Source organism: Erpetoichthys calabaricus, chromosome 7 (assembly GCF_900747795.2).
Source record: "Erpetoichthys calabaricus chromosome 7, fErpCal1.3, whole genome shotgun sequence".
In the NCBI taxonomy this organism is placed as follows: Eukaryota; Metazoa; Chordata; class Cladistia; order Polypteriformes; family Polypteridae; genus Erpetoichthys; species Erpetoichthys calabaricus.
In genome coordinates this window covers 54263540-54283272 of record NC_041400.2, presented here as the reverse complement: position 1 = coordinate 54283272, position 19733 = coordinate 54263540, and the positions used below count along the sequence as shown (strand labels likewise).

General features: G+C 37.2%; 1 protein-coding gene across 1 annotated transcript in view; it reads left to right on the top strand.

The window, feature by feature from the left end:
* Window positions 1–19733, top strand: part of adgrv1 (adhesion G protein-coupled receptor V1) — a 697787-nt gene that overhangs the window by 547680 nt on the left and 130374 nt on the right. Inside the window, exon 85 of the mRNA XM_051930189.1 lies at window positions 18384–18562. Coding sequence (XP_051786149.1) covers window positions 18384–18562 — 179 coding nt within the window. The remainder of the gene's footprint in view (window positions 1–18383; window positions 18563–19733) is intronic.

The window sequence follows — 19733 nt, the reverse complement described above, 5'->3', positions numbered from 1 at the left end:
TGTGGCAGGTTGATGTTATTTGATTTAGTCTAACTCTGCACAAATTTCTCTGCTTCAAAATGTGTGATATACTTTTTCTTTGTTCAAACAGAACAAATGAAATGTACTTCTGATAAAGCAAGTATCAGCAGCACTTTAACAAATAAGCTGGTGACTGTTGCTCTACCCCACAGATGTGTGTGTGTGTGTGTGTGTGTGTGTGTGTGTGTGTGTGTGTGTGTGTGTGTGTGTGTGTGTGTGTGTGTGTGTGTGAGTGAAGTTGCCATTTTGCATTGTGCTGATCAGAAATATGAGATGGGTTTCCTTTTATTTGCAGATTATCTATCTACGCATGGCAGGATTAGTTTATTTAAGATATCCATATCCTGATGGCATTCTATATATTAAATTGTGTATTCCACAGTACCAACGTAAGATTTCAGTGTTCATCCAACAATGGAGCACAAATAAGGTCTCCCCAATTAATATGGGGTATTTCGCACACTACTAAGGACCACTTTGGCAAAATCAAAGATAATGTCTTAATGTAATTTCTACCTTAAAATTACCACATTTTTTCATTACATCAGCTTAAGTGTGTAGAACTTATAGCAGAGTGGTTAGAGATGCTACTTTACAGATCCATTATCCTTCCATCTTCTCACACCCATAGTGTACCTCGGATCTCTGAGGTAGGACTCACTCTCAATTGCACCCACTCCTCACCAATTAATCAGTGGGGATGATTCAACCCTAGAGTGCAAATCCTTCACTCCCTCACGGGCCTACAATCATGCTTTCTCGCATCCACGCTGCCTGGCTCTACCTGCCTCCCTCCAAGATGCTGTTCTCAAGGCTCTCTCACTCTCTCTCTCTGTCTGTCTCTCTTTGTCTCATATTTTTTTTCTTCCCCTTCTGTCCCATGCAGACACTTCTTATACTAATGCTTCTCACAGGGCACGGGTGTGAATGCGTCATGCCCTCTGAGGAATTAATGAGGCACACTCACGCCAGATTAGAACCTACACTCTTGCAAGGCATGATTATTTATTTTAAATCAGCACAATGCCATGGACCACCTATCTCAGACACAAACAAAGATTTTGAGTAAGAGAAGCATACAATGAGGTCATCAGTGTTTACCTGGTTCTAAAGACACTGACACAGTGAACTTTGCAAGAGACACTAAAACTCAAAGACAGCAAATACGAAAAGATGAAGAATTCTGTTCATCACTTCACCCAAACTGGACAGCATAGTGGGACAGTCATTTGTGTTGCTGGTTCATTGATGTCTTCCCATGTTGCTCTCTTTTACTTTTGGTTTTCCTCCCATATTTTAAAGCTGTGATTATGAGTTTAGATGTATGAGTGGCCTCTTTCATAGGTTGTTGCTCTATCTAAGGGCAATTCCTGCATTTCTCCTAACACTTCCAGGAAGAGTGATAGCACTCTGCAATCCTCATATAACCAGTTTTGAAAATGTTATGTATTTCTGTGAACAATAATAACATACAAATCCAATATTGCTATACCTGTGTTCTGCCAGTGAACACACAGTACAGGAAAATAAAACAAAGTCAAAAACTGAGTGAGAAAAACTAATTGAGACATGCACAATAGGTCTTAATCACAGGTGATAAGTAAAGGATCATGTTAGTATTTAAATCGCTGCATAACTGACGTCAGATGTCATGCCAAACAAGAGCACGACTCCCAGTAAATAGGAGTAGCATCCTAGCAACAAAGTTCCTAAAATGGCAACACCTAGAAAAGTGAACAAAATAGTGTCACAGAAAGTTAACAATATATAAATAATAAACTTTTTACCAGAATACGTAAAAATGGATAAACAAGGTTAGAAATGTTGTGTGATACACAAAAATATTAATTACTTAAACCTCACAAAAAGCAATAATAACACAGAAACAAAAAAATTGTAAGGATAGTCACTGATAACAAACAAAAAATCCAATATCACACTTTAGAGTTGAAGATACTGTACTGTAGTCTAGGCAGGCAGACAGACTGTAATTTTTCATCACAGGGCTCATTACAGTGTTGCTGCATAAACTGAAGTTGGATATTACAATAATATAAACAGAATCAATACTTGCAAAAGTAATACAGTATGTAAATGTCAAAGCATAATAATTCAAAATACAAACCACAGTAGAAGAGATTGCTGACAGACAAAATGTTCATTAACAGTGTGAGGCACGACTGGAATAGAGGAAAGTAACAACAGGATCAGTAAAGGATCAGCCAGCTTCAGTGCTCTTATTTTTTTTTATTTTTTGGACGTGTTCTCCATGTCTTTAACTGTGAGGAAGTGCCAGGAGGAGTTGGCTCTGGAGAGCTGTCTGATTTTAATAAAACAATAAACACATCCAAAGAAAAGATGGGCTGAAATTTGAATTCCTTGCACTGTCCTCTGTTTTCCGTAGTGGTGCTTGTTATGATAATTGTATACTAAATAAGCAGAGTGCAATCAGAATATCCTATACAGAAATAAAACATAAGGAAATGTCACTGTCTTTGAAAGAATACCAAATAAGGGCAATTCAAAGTATCTGATTCTCTTACTGTGACATAGCTTCAACAAGGGTTTTAGGTATGATGCTTAGTTATGATGTTTGTCATCTTGCAGACCATATTTTAACATCTACTGGTTTCCTCAGTAGAAAATGTAAGTTAGGAGATGTATTTATCCAAGTAAGATGATTAGTAATTTTCATAGCCTGATGTAACTCTTCTTAAATGTTCAGTGTATTTACTTCTCCTGAAGTGCATTTATCAATCAGGATTTTTCATTCTGTGGAAGTCAACTGCACAAATGTTAAAAAAATGTAGATTATTCTGTATTGAGTGTAAACGTTTTCCGTAGTTTATAATCTATTATTAAATGTGATAGAGTTAGTCAAGGGCTCATTCACATGCATGTACAGGAGGGAAAAATGGGTTAAAAATGGTGAAGAGTAGAGTTATGTATGAGTCTGTGCTTTTGTATTGTTTGTTTTATTTTGTTTTTGTCATTTTAACTATGATTTTTCATATCTGTGTGTGTTTTGTTATGTTTGTCATTATGTACTGCCTTTTTAAATGTGCCTCCGTTCCTCATGACAGACGGGGCCACTCTGACATCACCCTATCTGAGTCCTCTCTGCTCATCTTTTAAACAGCCAGAGAGATGAAATCATTGTTTGTCTGCATTGCTTTGTTTTGTATGTATTGCTTTGTTTCTTGGGATTTTTTGTTTTTTAAGTATTTTCTGTTCTGTCTTTGGATTTTGCTACTTAATAACATTTTAGGATTTATTTCCTTTTAGGCAACTCATCTGTGCCTTTTTTCTCTTTTGAGCATTCTTGCCTGATTTTATATATTTTCTAATAAACTATTTATAACGATTGCTTTCCCTTTTGTGTACAGACTTTCATATTTTGAAATGTTAAGCCATTTTCCCCCACTTTAGATTAGCCAAGCTAAATCCAGCAGATAGCAGTTTATGGCAAGCTGGTCTTTTCTGGGCTTGCCAGTGAAGATCATTGCCTGCTTTGTACCTGTATTTTGGAAGCCTTACAAGCATTTTGCTATGTTTGGGAATCCATTTCACAACAATCAAAACATTACAAAAAATTTGAAGAGAACAAGTCATTCAGCCCTACAAAGCTTGCCAATCCTAATCACCTAATTTCTCCAAAATAACATCAAATTGCGTTTTGAATATCCTTAAATTCCTATCTATGTGTGCATATATTTATGATTCTCAGTGTGTAGAAAAACTTCCAACATGTGTGTGAAATTTATCCTTAGCAAGTTTGCAACTGTGTCCCTATGTTCTTGATGAACTCATTTTGGACTAACAGTCTGGATTCACTGTACTAATTCTTTTAAAATTTTAAAAAATTGTCAATCATGTCACCTCTTAATCTCCATTTGCTTAAACAGAAAAAGTTCAACTCTTTTAATCTTTCCTGATAAATCATACCCTGTAGTCCTGGAATCAGCCTTGTCACTTTTCTCTGGACATTTCCCTAGCTCTGCTACATCTTTTTTGCAGCCCAAACACCAAAACTGCATGCATACTCAAAGTGAGGCCTCGCTAGTGCATATAACCTCCTATGACTTGTACTGTACACATCATGCTACATATGCTTACATTGTGTTAGCCTTCTTAATGGTTTCTGTACACTGTATGGAAGTGGATATTGACTGTATCCACTGTGACTCCTAGGTCCTTTTCTTAAGCAATACTTTCAAGTTTCAGACCTCCCATTGTGTGGGAGATCAAAGATGGTTAGAGACACGTTTGCCTGCTGAGCCTTCATTAGATGTGTGACTCGAAATAGAAACAGTTTCATATATACAGTAGGAGTGAAAGCAGGATAGAAAGTTGGCAGCGATTAGATGAGCAAAAGACAAAAGTGGATGAAAGGTCTTTGATCTTAGTGAAAAGGCTGAATTAAATTCTTTGAAATTGTTTGTGTTCAAACACTGATGGAAAATAGGATTGTCTGCTTACTTGTTTTCTTTCTCTTTGGTCAATGCTTGGACTTCCCCAGTGTTACCTGCACCCAATTTAACCCATTGAATGCCCAGCAACCTTCCACATTGTGATACTACAAGTCACCAAATCCTGCATGTTAACTCATGAGCATCTGTAGTGATAATGAAATGTCAGATATTCCCAGCTAATTTGGTTAATCAGATCTGTTGAGAAGAGGATTATTTAGAAATCATGAAAGAAGCAAAAATCATAATTCACACTTTGTGCAGAAAAATGGGGTCACTTCCTCAAAATCTTATGCTACGCTCTTTATGTTTGTTATTAATATTGAAAGAAAAGCAAAACTACTACATTTAACAAGGCATACATTGGTTTCCTGGTTAGAATAAAAAAGAAATGCTGTTTCTGTTAGGACTAATCTGAAAAACATTTTTTATGAGGTATTTAATCATTTTTCATTTTCTTTTAATACATTCTTGATATTTGGCATATGGATTATTGAGGTATTGTTAATTAGATAATACTGTTGAAAATTATTTGGATAATCTCAGTAATCCAGTAACTAAATGTAAAAGTAGATGTTTGGCATTATTAAAGGTATTTTGAAAAAAGAAAAGAGGAAAATAAACAGTTAAAACTAATGACAGAAAATTCTTACCTAGACTTAGATGTTTTTTTTTGCTTAACTAAACTCCTGCTTCTCCCCAGCCTAGGGAAATCTGTTATCTCCTTAGCCCAACCATACATTGCCCACATTTTTAAGTTTACTGCACTTGTTACATAAAAGTTCATGACATATAAAACCAGAAATAATAAACCTGATATTTAATATCTTCCACATCAAAAACACAACTTTGAATTGAACAGGATTTCAGTCTTGGGTGTGTTCCAGTAGACACTCATTCTCCCTTTGAGGACAACTGGAAAAACAGTGACTTTTGAAAATTAATAGGTGAATAGGTGAACGGATAAAGTAACTGTAAAGATCATACAACCTTGGAATAAGAAATAGCATTAATATTTTCTGTTACAGAAATTTGTCTAGACACAATGTTTCTTTGAATTTAGAATGTAATCACTAATTACAAACTATACACTTTTATCTATTTGCTACTTTAAAAACATTTCCTATGAAAAATTTAGCTGATGGAGGAAACTATGTGTTGTAAGGAAAAACACTACAGTATCTGTAAATAAAATCTAAATTGATAGGTTGAGCAGCAAAATGCAACTAGTTTTCAAAGCTGTCCAACATAACAGTCTATTTTAAAAGGTATTATAACAGTTTGGAGACATTCAGGAAACCTAGAGAAGACACCATTATAATGTCTTTGACACCAGACATGATGGATATTTTATTGACAGTTGAATTCTGGTTCAATATTTTATGTCCTTCTACAGAATAAGGTAGCTCTTGAGGAAAATAACTGTCTTTCAGGTAATACAAATATATAATCATCAAAGTCCATTCCCAATTTTCAGAGTGTGAAGTTTCATGGAGTAACCTCTCAGGTTCGGCTTTTTTTCTGGTAGAAAGTTAAAATTGAACTGCTGTTCTATTTCTCTGAATTTCAGCACAACCACTTGTTACAAAGAAATGTCGAAGATCTTGTTCTTACATAGCAAGAAATAAGATGTCTATCATTATATGCTCATTCTTCAAACATTTCTTTTATTTTAATCCATTTGTTCCACAATTGGCTACCTGTTGGGCAGAGCTATAGACCGTTTTAGATTAAAGTTATAAGGTTTATAAGGTTAAAAAGTTTTATACATTAATCCAGGGCCTTATTATGACAAAGCCTTACATGTGCTTCAAAGCCAGTGACACTCAGTTATCTAAGATGCGGATTATAAAGAATCTGCATGACAGTAATGTGGTTTACAGTCTCATATAATGTATAAAGGATTTGTGCAAAATACACAAATGCTTAGAACATCAAAGAAGTTCAGCATTGTACAAAACATTAGCTTGGTAGGTCAATATCATGACTGCAATGCATATTCTTAATAGGTCATTATTATCTAATAAATGTTTGACTTGACTACTTCGAGTTTTCAAATTACTTTATCAAACGGTTTACTTTAATATAATTTTATACAAGCAGATGTAATGGTTCTATAATAAGTACAGTTCACCAAACTACAAGTCAGCACTTATTTTGTCATATTTTTAATCTACTTCTTGTGAAAATATCGTATTTGTATTAGATTTCTAGATTTATTGACATGACTGCATTTGTTACCATGTTCCTATAACAGTTTGTTGGAAATGCAGGACTATCAGCATCCATGTGTTTTCAAAATACCTGCCACAACAGAGTCGGCATGGTCAGAATAACATGTTCTTGGACAATAGGATAAACAAGTGTTTAATAATAGATTTAATAATACTGAAAGCTGAGGAAACTTCGTGCCAGCAAAGCAGCGGGTCCAGATGGAGTATCGCCACGACTGCTGAAGGCCTGTGCGTTGGAGCTGGGGAGTCCTCTACAGTGCATCTTCAACCTGAGCCTGGAACAGGGGAGAGTCCCGAGACTTTGGAAAACATCTTGTATCACCCCCAGTCACCCCATCTTGTATCACCCCAGTCCCAAAGGTGTCACGTCCTAGTGAGCTGAACGACTTCCTTCCTGTCACTCTGACGTCACATGTGATGAAGACCATGGAGCGGCTGCTGCTTCACCACCTGAGGCCACAGGTCCACCACGCCCTCGACCCTCTGCAGTTCGCATACCAGGAGAAGGTGGGAGCGGAGGATGCCATCATCTATATGCTACACCAATCACTCTCCCACTTGGACAGAGGCAGTGGTGCTGTAAGAATTATGTTTCTAGACTTCTCTAGTGCCTTCAACACCATCCAACCTCTGCTCCTTAGGGACAAGCTGACAGAGATGGGAGTAGATTCATACCTGGTGGCATGGATTGTGGACTGTCTTACAAACAGACCTCAGTATGTGCGCCTCGGAAACTGCAGGTCTGACATTGTGGTCAGCAACACAGGAGCGCCACAGGGGACTGTACTATATACATCGGACTTCCAATACAACTCGGAGTCCTGCCACGTGCAAAAGTTCGCTGACCACACTGCTATCGTGGGCTGCATCAGGAGTGGGCAGGAGGAGGAGTATAGGAACCTCATCAAGGACTTTGTTAAATGGTGCAACTCAAACCACCTACACCTGAACACCAGCAAAACTAAGGAGCTGGTGGTGGATTTGAGGAGGCCAAGGCCCGTCATGGACACCCTGATAATCAGAGGTGACTGTGTGCAGAGGGTACAGACCTTTAAATACCTGGGAGTTCAGCTGGATAATAAATTGGACTGGACTGCCAATACTGATTCTCTGTGCAAGAGAGGAAAGAGTTGGCTATACTTCCTTAGAAGACTGCCGTCCTTCAACATCTGCAATAAGATGCTGCAGATGTTCTATCAGATGGTTGTGGCGAGTGCCCTCTTCTATGCCGTGGTGTGCTAGGGAGGCAGCATTAAGAAGAAGAACGCCTCACGCCTGGACAAACTGGTGAGGAAGGCAGGCTCTATTGTAGGCATGGAGCTGGACAGTTTGACATCAGTGGCAGAACGACGGGCGCTGAGCAGGCTCCTATCAATCATGGAGAATCCACTGCATCCACTAAACAGTGTCATCTCCAGACAGAGGAGCAGCTTCAGTGACAGACTGCTGTCACTGTCCTGCTCCACTGACAGATTGAGGAGATCGTTCCTCCCCCAAACTATGTGACTCTTCAGTTCCACCCGGGGGGGGGGGGGGTAAATGTTAACATTATTCAAAGTTATTGTCTTCTTTTACCTGCATTTTTATTACTCTTTAATTTAATATTGTTTTTGTATGTATGCTGCTGCTGGAGTATGTGAATTTCCCCTTTGGATTAATAAACTATCTATCTATCTATCTATCTATCTATCTATCTATCTATCTATCTATCTATCTATCTATCTATCTATCTATCTGTCTATCTGTCTGTCTGTCTGTCTGTCTGTCTGTCTGTCTGTCTGTCTGTCTGTCTGTCTGTCTGTCTGTCTAATAGTTTTATCATCACATTTTGTCAAGAAAATACTCTGGTTTCTTGACAACTTTTGATAAATGCCCTTTTACAGTGGTCCTATTGGTAGATTTCTTCTAAGATACTCTTGTGATGGGAAATTTTGCATAGAGGTTGATAAATTTTTGGTATGTCTTTATTCGTAACTTAGGCAAAGCAATGTAATATTAGTGTTACATTAGTGAGAAGCAGTCATGTTTAGCCCCCTTTTAGGAATGAGTCTCTTTGTAATTTTACGACAGGGTTGGGAAAAGTGCCTAAAACAAGTTTGGCTAATATTTCTCTCCTGAAGCCTCTCAGTCAACCCCCACAGGAAAGCCAGGCTGCCAAGCTTTACCTTAACACATGGTTTGGAGGGCAAGTGTGAAGGTATTATGTCCTCCCATTGGTCTGAAGTATGGCTGTTTGGAACTGTCTTGTATCAGAAGCCTTTAAGTACCATGACGCCCAATTGGCTCTAGGGGTTGGACAGAAAACCTATAAATTTGCTTGTTTTACCACCCCCACCCCCACCCCCCTTCTCTTACCAAACTGATGAAAGACCATCTCACACCACGAACTGAAAAGGACAACACAATGAAGAGCACAGCTCGGCAGCCATACTGAGACAGGTATGCGACCTGTTCTGAAGAAAACTGACCACAAATGATGCCTTAACTAGAGACATTTTAAGTAACTAACAAGTCTGTGTGCCACCTGAAACTACACATCAACATTTATTAAGTTGTATGACATTGCCAATATTCAAATGTACTTTGCATATTGTTATTATTTATGAAAATTATCAATAATACATTATTTAAATTGTAACTTAACTCCTGCTTATCGTTTACTACACCTAATTGCCTGAGGTTATAAATGTAGAAGGGAAGGTGGAGAGAAGTTATATGGTGCAATACCTTATAAACAGTGGTAAGTCTGTGAGATTTGAGGCATCCTGACAAAGGCTACATATTAATAATACAAAAGGGTGAAAGTAAAGCAATATACTGTATTACTCTACCAAGACAAAACAGATACCAACTTCACCTTTTAGTCTTACCCCATTTTTTCTCACATAGAAATCTAGATATATAATCGCAACTTTTTTTTTTCTTTTTCTTTGGCCTGTCCTTTGAATTCTTGGGTCCTGTGCCACTTTGGTACTGCTCATTTCAAATCCTGCATGTTTGCTATACAAGAATCTGTACTGATGATTAAATGTCATATAATTGCAGCTAATGCTTTTAACACAATGCCATCCTTGCATTCATTATAATCCATTAAAAAATGTCAGGGTAAAGGAGGTCTGAGCCTATCCGTATCAACAGTGGATGCAAAGTAGGAACTAACCAAAGTTTAACACAGTGCATTTGAGTGGTTCTAGATGTAACTGTATTTTTCACTTGTGAGTAAATGTCATATAATGTGAACATGGTCATCACAAAAATTATTTAAAAATATTCAATAATGTTAGTAAAGTAGAAACATATAATCAAGTCAGTGAGTCATGTGACCATGAGGGTTGTCTTCATGCTCCTGATCCTGTTTGGGGGCTTATTGAACCCACCACTGTCAATAGTCATAACCAAGATGAGCTGGATAAATCAGGACACACTTGCATGCAGCAAGGGGGTAAGTAAAACAGGTGCTCAGTGCTTTTATTTAAAACCAATCAAAAAACATTGTTAAAAAGAGTGCAGTACTCCAACTCTTCAATGATAAATAAATAATCCAACAAAAACAGTGACAATTGTGGAGGTTAAAATCCCATAAATAAATCCATAAAAGCGAGGCTAAAATCCTAAGACAGTGATCACTTCTAAAATCTCAGTCCCAGATGCATCCTTTTAAAAACCAATGCCTCCTCTGCATGGGATCTTGCACTACAGGAGACGCCCAGCCAACAGGCAGGGCTAACCTTCGTGTACAGGCCCGGGTCCCTGCCATCCATGTCTCCCAGCAGGGCTCCCAATCCAAAACTGACCTCGCTCTATCCATGTCCCGCTGTCTCTCCCTGGAATTAAGCAGGAGCAAGCTCTGGATCACTCCAGCTGCATCAAACAGAGTGGCCCTCTTTGGCCCCCAAGTGTCAGCCTCACTTTCCCCCAAGGGATTCTCATCCCAGCTGCTTGCCTTCTCTCATCACCTTTGCTTCCTATATTTTAATCATTTTTGTACCCCTCTACATACTATGCCCTTAACTCACATTTCTTTTAGTTTTATTGCTAGCCTGTCATGTGGGAGCTTATCCAATGCCTTCTGAAAATCAAGATAATTTCCCAAATCGTAACTTTTTGTTGTTTCCTCATAGAATTCCAGCATATTAGTAAAACAAAACCTCCACCATCTGGATCCATGTTGACTGTTCATTAAAATTCCTGTTCTTGCCATGTGCTGCTCAGTCTTTTCCTTAAGAATCCATCCATCAATCCATTATCCAACCCGCTACATCCCAACTACAGGGTCACGGGGGTCTGCTGGAACCAATCCCAGCCAACGCAGGGCACAAGGCAGGAAAGAAACTTCGGGCAGGGCGCCAGCCCACCGCAGGGCTCCTTAACAATTTCTTCCATTAATTTACCCACTAAGTGCAATACAGGGCCAATGAGAATTCCTGAACCAGAAGCAAGATAGGAATCAGAACTGATTGGGATTACAATCCATTACAGTGTACACTCATGGGCACCAATGTGTTATAGAACTGCCATTTAATCTAACATGCATTTTTTGTTATGTGGTATAAATATACCAATAAGTTTTTTTATCCTCACCTTATTCTTTTGGGAATTCTTATTTGGACTTACATTTTCATTTCAATCCCAAACACATTATATCATGTACATTGACAATACTAATTTGTCCTTATATGAGTGAGCATGTCTTTGAATGAGTGTACCTTGTCAAGGGCAGGTATTGGGGGTCTCACTGGGCTGAGACCCTCACCTGGGAAATGTAACCTAGGAAAAGAGATGGCAGGTTAAGTTTTCCTTTTCAGAGTTTGGTTAAGTAATGATTTTTAGACTGATATTGACATAATTCTAAGAAACGCATGACATGGTACTCAATATGGAGAAATTTATGGATGTTTCTTAATGTTGTGGTCATGAGGGCCCTGGAAGCTTTTAAGGTACTCTGTAGGGGCAATCATAAGAAATAGAGTAATAATTATCAAGCAGTAATTATTATGTAAGACTGGAATTTACTGTAGCTTTCTTCCTCTTTCTTTGGTGAAGTGTTGATGTCATAGCTGATATCACTTCCCACTTTGTCAATGAAAAACAACTTCTTATGGTGCTGCAATGAACACAGATGATAAAGAAAATAGTTCTTAAAAAAGTAATCTTAAATAACATATAGTAGTTTCCTGAGTGTTCCTCTGTCTTGTGCATGTTAGTGTGCAAACTGGATCCTAATAAAATGAAAGCTTACGTAAATGTAATCAAATTAGAGAAAATTATTTTCTCATATATTTGATCTGTGGATGAAGTTAGTATTTTTGCTCAATGAAATTATCAACAAGCCAATCAAGCAGTAATGAAAGCTAATCATGAGATAACAGTTACAGATGAATTTGCTGTAAATTTAAGTAGATAGCAAATTAATATAAGGGTAGGTATATTTATACATTTTAAATGCTTGAATGATGAATATATGTGGTATTAGTTTCAGTGCAAGCATTTCAACATAAAGTATATAATGTGTAAACAAAACTATCACATGGAGAAAGTTATTATGTTTAAAATTACAACTTTTTGGCTTTTTAGTGGCTTGGCTTGGAAAACAAAATGCTCCTGGTTAAGGCTCAGATGTAATTATACTAGTCAAGTACCCATCAATAATTGTATGCAATATATTGTCATTCATATTATAATCTGTGTGGCAAAGCTGTCAGATATTGCAATATCCATCTATCTTGCATTTTGTATTTCTTATAACCTTTATGGTGATACTATATATTTAATCATTTTTGAGGGGAATAATGAGTAAAAGAAACTCGCTATAGAACAGCGTTTCTCAACCATTAAGTATATGCGACCCAAGTTTTCATAACAGTTTTAATCGCGCCCCCCTAACGTTTTTTTGAAAGGAGCCCACTAATACCAATTAGTTCTTTTTTAATTAATGATATATCATAGATGCATATTTTTTTATACCTACTTAACTTTTATCGACATTTATCTAACTCTATATTTATTTTTCTAGTATCAGAATGTAGTTTAAGTTAATTTGTTTTGGTTTCAATAAATGTATTTTTCATATTTTCGATTTTTGTTTTCTTTTTTCACATCTTCGCTCCCTCCTTTTTGTTACTTCGCCCCCCTAGGTGGGCCTGCCCCACAGTTTGAGAACCACTGCTATAGAGCATGTAAAAAGTTATAAAGCTCATGTATAAATTATATTGTGACACAAATAATTTTTTTCTTATGCGTTGACACATTTTTCACTTTTGGTAATTACAGGATATGTTTAATGTCAGTTTTTTTTTTCTCTGAAAGTGCTGGGGTATGAGACATTTATTTTTTAAATAGTTTTAGTGCAGTAAAAGTTTAGTGCAGTTTTAGGTAAGTTCGCATGACATGCAAAAAGCACATACTGTTGTCATTTCTGTCTCTCCACATGAAAGTAGTTGAAATTTGGAGCACTATTTCTTCATGGAAATTTGTTTTGAGAATTTATATTGTTGTTGAGATATCTCAAATAGCGTTGAATACAATTCTTTTCAAATTTCAATAAATTCCCATTTAAAACCATTGGTGAATTTTTGAAATACTTCCGTCCTAAAATATATAAAAAATCTGTGATACATAAATTACTGAATAAATTACCATTTCAAATCTCTATAAGGGAATTATTTCACCATGCTATTTTACACGTCCGACAATCTGATGACAAAACAGATCCCTAATACAAGTTGTTGAAAAGTGAGCAGAGTTGTGAGTGCAGGTGCAAACAGTCTGTCACATCAGCGGTTAGCATGAATCTCTGCAACACCAACTAATATCTCCTGCTTCCTAAAGTCATACCAGGTAAGTGAAATCATCTTTGTAACTCTAAAAAATCATATGAGTAAAGACAAAGTCACGTAACATATCTAGAAATGAATGGAAGAAGACAGGACTTCCAAAAGTATAAACCAATAAGCATGCATGAAATTCATATAAACTCAGAAATTATGTCTTTCTGTTATAAAAGGAAATGTTGGAACAAGACATTCTCAGAGATAATTTCAAGTCCCACGAGACAAGACTTTATGCAAAGAGATTTTGAAAAGTCACGCCAACCTCTCAAACATTTAGAGCAACGCCCATGGTCCAATCACTTCTTATTCGTGTGAATGTTATTGTCAGGCACAGTTCCTGTGCTCTCAGCTCCAAGCAGGGTCGGAAATTAAAGACAAGGAGTAGAAGACAAAGTAGAACATCCTAAAGAGGTTCAAAAACGGTGCGATACACATGCAGAGCAGGTTAGAGATTATGAAAGTACTAAAATTCAAAAGTCTCAAAAAACTGATAGTAAAGATTGCTTTAGCGCTAACACACGGAAATTATTACTAGGTGAAATAACAGAACAGCGAAAAGAGATTGAATATATGGACATAATTGATATGACAGAAATATGTACAGTAGATATTGTTTGGCTTTAAACTTTAAGTCAGAGATTTGTAGCTCATCTAATTTGTGTTGCCATCAGGGAAAACAAGTGTTTCTTCCCAATGAAGAGGTGTATCGGTGAGAATTAAAAGATTTGTTGTTTGGTGAAAGTGAAATCCACATACGCGAGTGGCAGAGACGCAAAGTGGCTGGCACGAAGCGCAGGCGGGGAGGTTGGCATGTGAAGCGAGCAGGGGGCGAATCCCACAAGTTACAATAAAAACAATCTCATAGCTGCATTATCTGCAAATTATGATATAATGATAATTATATTCAGTATTTCACTGACATTATAATATATAGGGAAAGTACCACAATTACCTCGTTTGCATCCTGGTAAACACTTTTGCAACTATTAATTTTAGCAGAAGATTTTTAGCTATCAATCAGGTATTTCTTTCAAAAAATGTTGTGTAAATAATATGAACTCCAATTAGCCACAGGCCCTCCTCAGCCAGCAACTGACAAAATAGTACATCGTGATGTCTGGGTTGACTGCAGCTTGCAAACTCCCCTGAACCCGAGACATTGGTAGTCATGAATTGTGGTGGAAAGTCGTATGGAGAAGAAGGTACAGGCCATCCATGATAATAGCAGTCACCCTCTCCACAACATTTTGGCGGGTCAAAGAAGTAAATGCAGCAGTCATCTTCTCTCATTGCATTGTAGAAGAGAACATTTTATAAGATCATTTGTTCCTACTGCCGTGAGATTTTATAACGCTGTTGTCAATACAAGTGATTCATGACCTGCTCACCGCTCTACCTATAACTGACCCTCTTTAGTATATTTTTTACTATTTTTTTATTTATGGTTATTCTGCTTTCTTTTGTAATATTTTTTAACAATTTTTACTGATGTGTTTGAGCTACTGGACACCTGAATTTCCTTGAGGGGATGAATAAAGTATTTATCTATCTATCTATGAAACCAAGAATGGACTGAGCAATAAGGACACATAGCATGAGATGGTGCAAAAGCGCTTTATGCTTTTACTCTGTACAAAGTGTTCAAAAAGTTCAGTGCAGTCTTTCTAATTAAATAATCCATAATTAAAACAAGTGTTCCATAGAGGCTAAAAGTCACAATAAGTAATTGATAGATAATTCATCAAAACATGTCCTGGTCTCTTTCTCATTTCTTTCTCCATCATTTCTTCCTGTTTGATCTCCCTATCCTGTCCTGCTCAGGCTTTTTTTAATACTTGAGCGGGCACAGGTGCCTAATTATGCTCCCCAGACTATCAATGAGGAACCATGCATGCCTGCACATGAATGAGGGCTGCGCAAGTCCCCCCATCAACACCCCAGGCCCACTCATCTATGCTACCGCATATACCTACGCCCTTCCGAGCCTGAGAACATAGTTTTTTAATCTTAAACCTGCATACAGATAAGGACCCCTAACATGTGTCATCACATACATTAATTGATACAATTTTTACATTATTAGTAGAATCTGCTATTTCAACCACTACAAGCCTATTTTAAAATAGTATTGAAAATATGCATTTTATTATTGTATTCTCACTGCTATGATTCAATGTTGGAAAAATATTTAATAAAGAAAAATTTGATATCTATGTCTCTGACAAAGCTTCACAAACAGACCTGACTCTTGTTGCTTTTGCTTCTGTTTGCATTTTAGCTCTTTTTAGCAACTAATTCATATGTTCTATTAACAAATTTTCTGTTTGCCCTGCGGGTGGAATGTTTTATTGATTTCTCTTTTTAGAGTACATTGACCTTTGTGTTCATTCGTTAATATGTTGCTCAGTTGTATTAATGAGAGTCATGGTGCAAGCAGACTGAACAGAACAAATCAGATTTTCCTTTCCCTAGTAACAGCCTCAAGCTCCTCTTTTGGTTATTTCACAATCCACCATGTACACTGAACCACCTACTAGAAGCATCCAGAAAGTATCTTTACTGGATGCCCAGACTACTTTAATTCTGCTTGAACTGGTCCCTGATTATCTCTGCTTCAGGGTCATTTTAGACTGTCAGTCTCTGCACATTATTGTACATAAATGACTCCATCAACTCTCTGGAGAAATGTCTTATTCCAAAATGGCTTCCTTTTTATCAGTACTCATCTCTAGTGGCCATAGATGAGTTTTAAACTAATCATTAAATTGAGAGCTTTGGCTGGGGAGCCCAACACTAGTACTTCAGTATTTCTGCTGTAGCACTAGTCATTTGATCAATCTCATAATTTCCATTTACTTACACTCATACAGAAAACCCAGAAGTACTTGCACAACTCATTTTGAAGCAGCTTTCTGCATCAACATACCAAGAAGTAGAAACTTTTTTTCTTTAGAGAAAGAAATTACCTCAGATTTGATTATTTAAGTGAATCTTAGAACTGCAGAGAGAAAAACTTGTTACATGTGCATCTAACAGTTATTCAGAGTAATTCACTCAGTGTGCTTAATTCAAAATGACACCAGCCATCTATCTACATTTGTCAAGTTTTTCCATTGTTTCTGTGCTATTTTCTCATATTCCTTCTTAGCTTCCCAGTATTGTTTTCTTTGGCTGGTGATTTTCCTTTCTTTTTGGTATCCAAGATGGCAAAAGCTCAGTGATATTACAACTGTAGCAACTACTGCTGAGGTTGATTTAGTGCAGTGTTTCTCAACCACTGGGTCAGGGACTGGTGGGTGGCAAGTTCTTATTCTTTATAATGGTGGCGGGTTCTATTGGGTCATGGTTGGTCATGACCTGGGCAGATTGCCTTTGCGATAGGCATTGACACATGATAAATTTTCACTCCCAGCTCCCCCAATCCCATCCACCCCCTTATACTGTATGTGAAAAAGTATTTATCAACATCAGAAATGCAATGCAGGGAAGGATTAGTTCCAGCTACGCATTCTAAAAACCATGGACATTGTAGATATTGTCTTAATATGTCTCCTTAATATTTTTAGAGTGTATGGGATTGTGTCTCAAGATTGGTAGCCTGAGAAAAATGCGGATAAGATGGTGTGTTCAAATTCGTAAATGATTGCACTACTCGGCTGCCTTTTGAATGCTTGTGCTGGGGTACTAGAATGAAGACTGTGGCTAAAAGAGTTAATACAATGGTAAATGAACAGACCAGAATCTGCACTGACTCCTTTTGCTATTAGATCAAATTAGTCATGAGCCTTAAATTCAATCCACAATATCATTGGTGGTGGCAATGTAATTCTCTGAGCTGTGTTTTCATAATGCATGTAGCATCTCTTCTACTACTATAGCAACATATGAATCCTTCTTTCAGCAGGATATTGTTTTATATAACCTGGCCAGGAAAGTCTTGGAAATTTCCAAGGCCCATAAAAGTGAATTAAGCTTAATACTATGCCTGAACAGCCACCAGGTGTCAATCTTCCATCCATCCATTTTCCAACCCGCTGAATCCGAACACAGGGTCACGGGGGTCTGCTGGAGCCAATCCCAGCCAACACAGGGCACAAGGCAGGGAACCAATCCTGGGCAGGGTGCCCAGGATTAAATAAAATGAGTTATTTACAGTAGAAATCGATCACTTGCTAATTTACAACAATTATGGAACATAATGAACCTGAATCCATATCTCAATGCAGCACTTTTGACATTGTCTTCTTTCAGTGAACCAGTGAATTCAGGCTATTTTCAGGATGACTGAGGACCAACTCTGTATTACTGTAACTGTGTAAACTGAATACTCAGTGTGTATATAAATAATAATGTGAAGTGCACTAAACTAAGGCCATTTGGCAATGGGAGAGAAGAAGGTTTAAGTCAAAGTCTGTCTGGCCAAGGCCATCTCTGAAAATGTATGTGAAATAAAACAAGGTACTTGATCTAATGTACACGAGTATAATAAAATGATGCTGGGTCTTTCACTGTTAATGCTTTTGTACACTATAACGTCCTGTTTCAAGGCCAGGAAAGTTTCCTGTGTCAAAATGACAGCAATACCCATAATATTGTAACTGAAGGACACCAACAAAAGGTTTCAATGATAGCCACATTTTGGAAGAATAAATATAAACAGTGGTACCAGCAGCTTAAACAGGGACATTATCCTAAAAACCTGTTATTGCGCTTTGAAAAAATGGATGTGTAGTGTAGAAAGTCAACTTATTTCAAAACTAAATCAATATGCTTTTTAAAAAAATATCGAATTAGGTAAATGATCTGAATATATTATTTTTTTCTTGCAGGCTGTCAACTTCTGGCAAGTACTGGTGATGAATGATGAGCACACAGAACGACGATATTTGATTTTTTTCACCCTCAGTTGGGGACTTCCTGCCTTCATTATCGCATTGTTGGTCATAGTTCTCAGAGGTGCCTACCACTGGAATATTAGTGACATCTATGGGCTCATATATGGCGATATGTAAGTCAGCTTTTTTCTGAAATTATAAAATTTATCATTATTCAGATCAATTCTCCTATCAAACTTACTGATTAAAATCTTGAATATTATTAGCAATTGGAACTAAATACATTCTCTATGTGTTAAAATTGTCTATCTATCTATCTATCTATCTATCTATCTATCTATCTATCTATCTATCTATCTATCTATCTATCTCTGTCTGTCTGTCTGTCTGTCTAATAGTTTTATCATAATAATAATAATAATTCATTACATTTATATAGCGCTTTTCTCAGTACTCAAAGCGCTATCCACACAGGGAGGAACCGGGAAGCGAACCCACAATCTTCCACAGTCTCCTTACTGCAAAGCAGCAGTACTACCACTGCGAAAGTACTCTGGTTTCTTGACAACTTTTGATAAATGCCCTTTTACAGTGGTCCTATTGGTAGATTTATTCTAAGATACTGTTGTGATGGGAAATTTTGCATACAGGTTGATAAATATTTGGTATGTCTTTATTCGTAACTTAGGCAAAGCAATGTAATATTAGTGTTACATTAGTGAGAAGTATTCATGTTTAGCCCCCTTTTAGGAATGAGTCTCTTTGTAATTTTACGACAGGGTTGGGAAAAGTGCCTAAAACAAGTTTGGCTAATATTTCTCTCCTGAAGCCTCTCAGTCAACCCCCACAGGAAAGCTAGGCTGCCAAGCTGCCAAGCTTTACCTTAACACATGGTTTGGAGGGCAAGTGTGAAGGTATTATGTCCTCCCATTGGTCTGAAGTATGGCTGTTTGGAACTGTCTTGTATCAGAAGCCTTTAACCCTTTAACCGCCAACTCCCTAAATATTCCCCAAGCCAGGCGAAATCTGAACAATTTTCGTTTTTTTACTTTTTTACATTTTTTTTACATTTTTTACATTTATTCAACAACAACAACAACAACAACAACATTTATTTATATAGCACATTTTCATACAAAAAGTAGCTCAAAGTGCTTTACATAATGAAGAAAAGAAGAATAAAAGACAAATAAGAAATTAAAATAAGACAACCTTAGTTAACATAAAAAGGAGTAAGGTCCGATGGCCAGGGTGGACAGAAAAAACAAAAAAAAACTCCAGAAGGCTGGAGAAAAAAATAAAATCTGTAGGGGTTCCAGGCCACGAGACCGCCCAGTCCCCTTT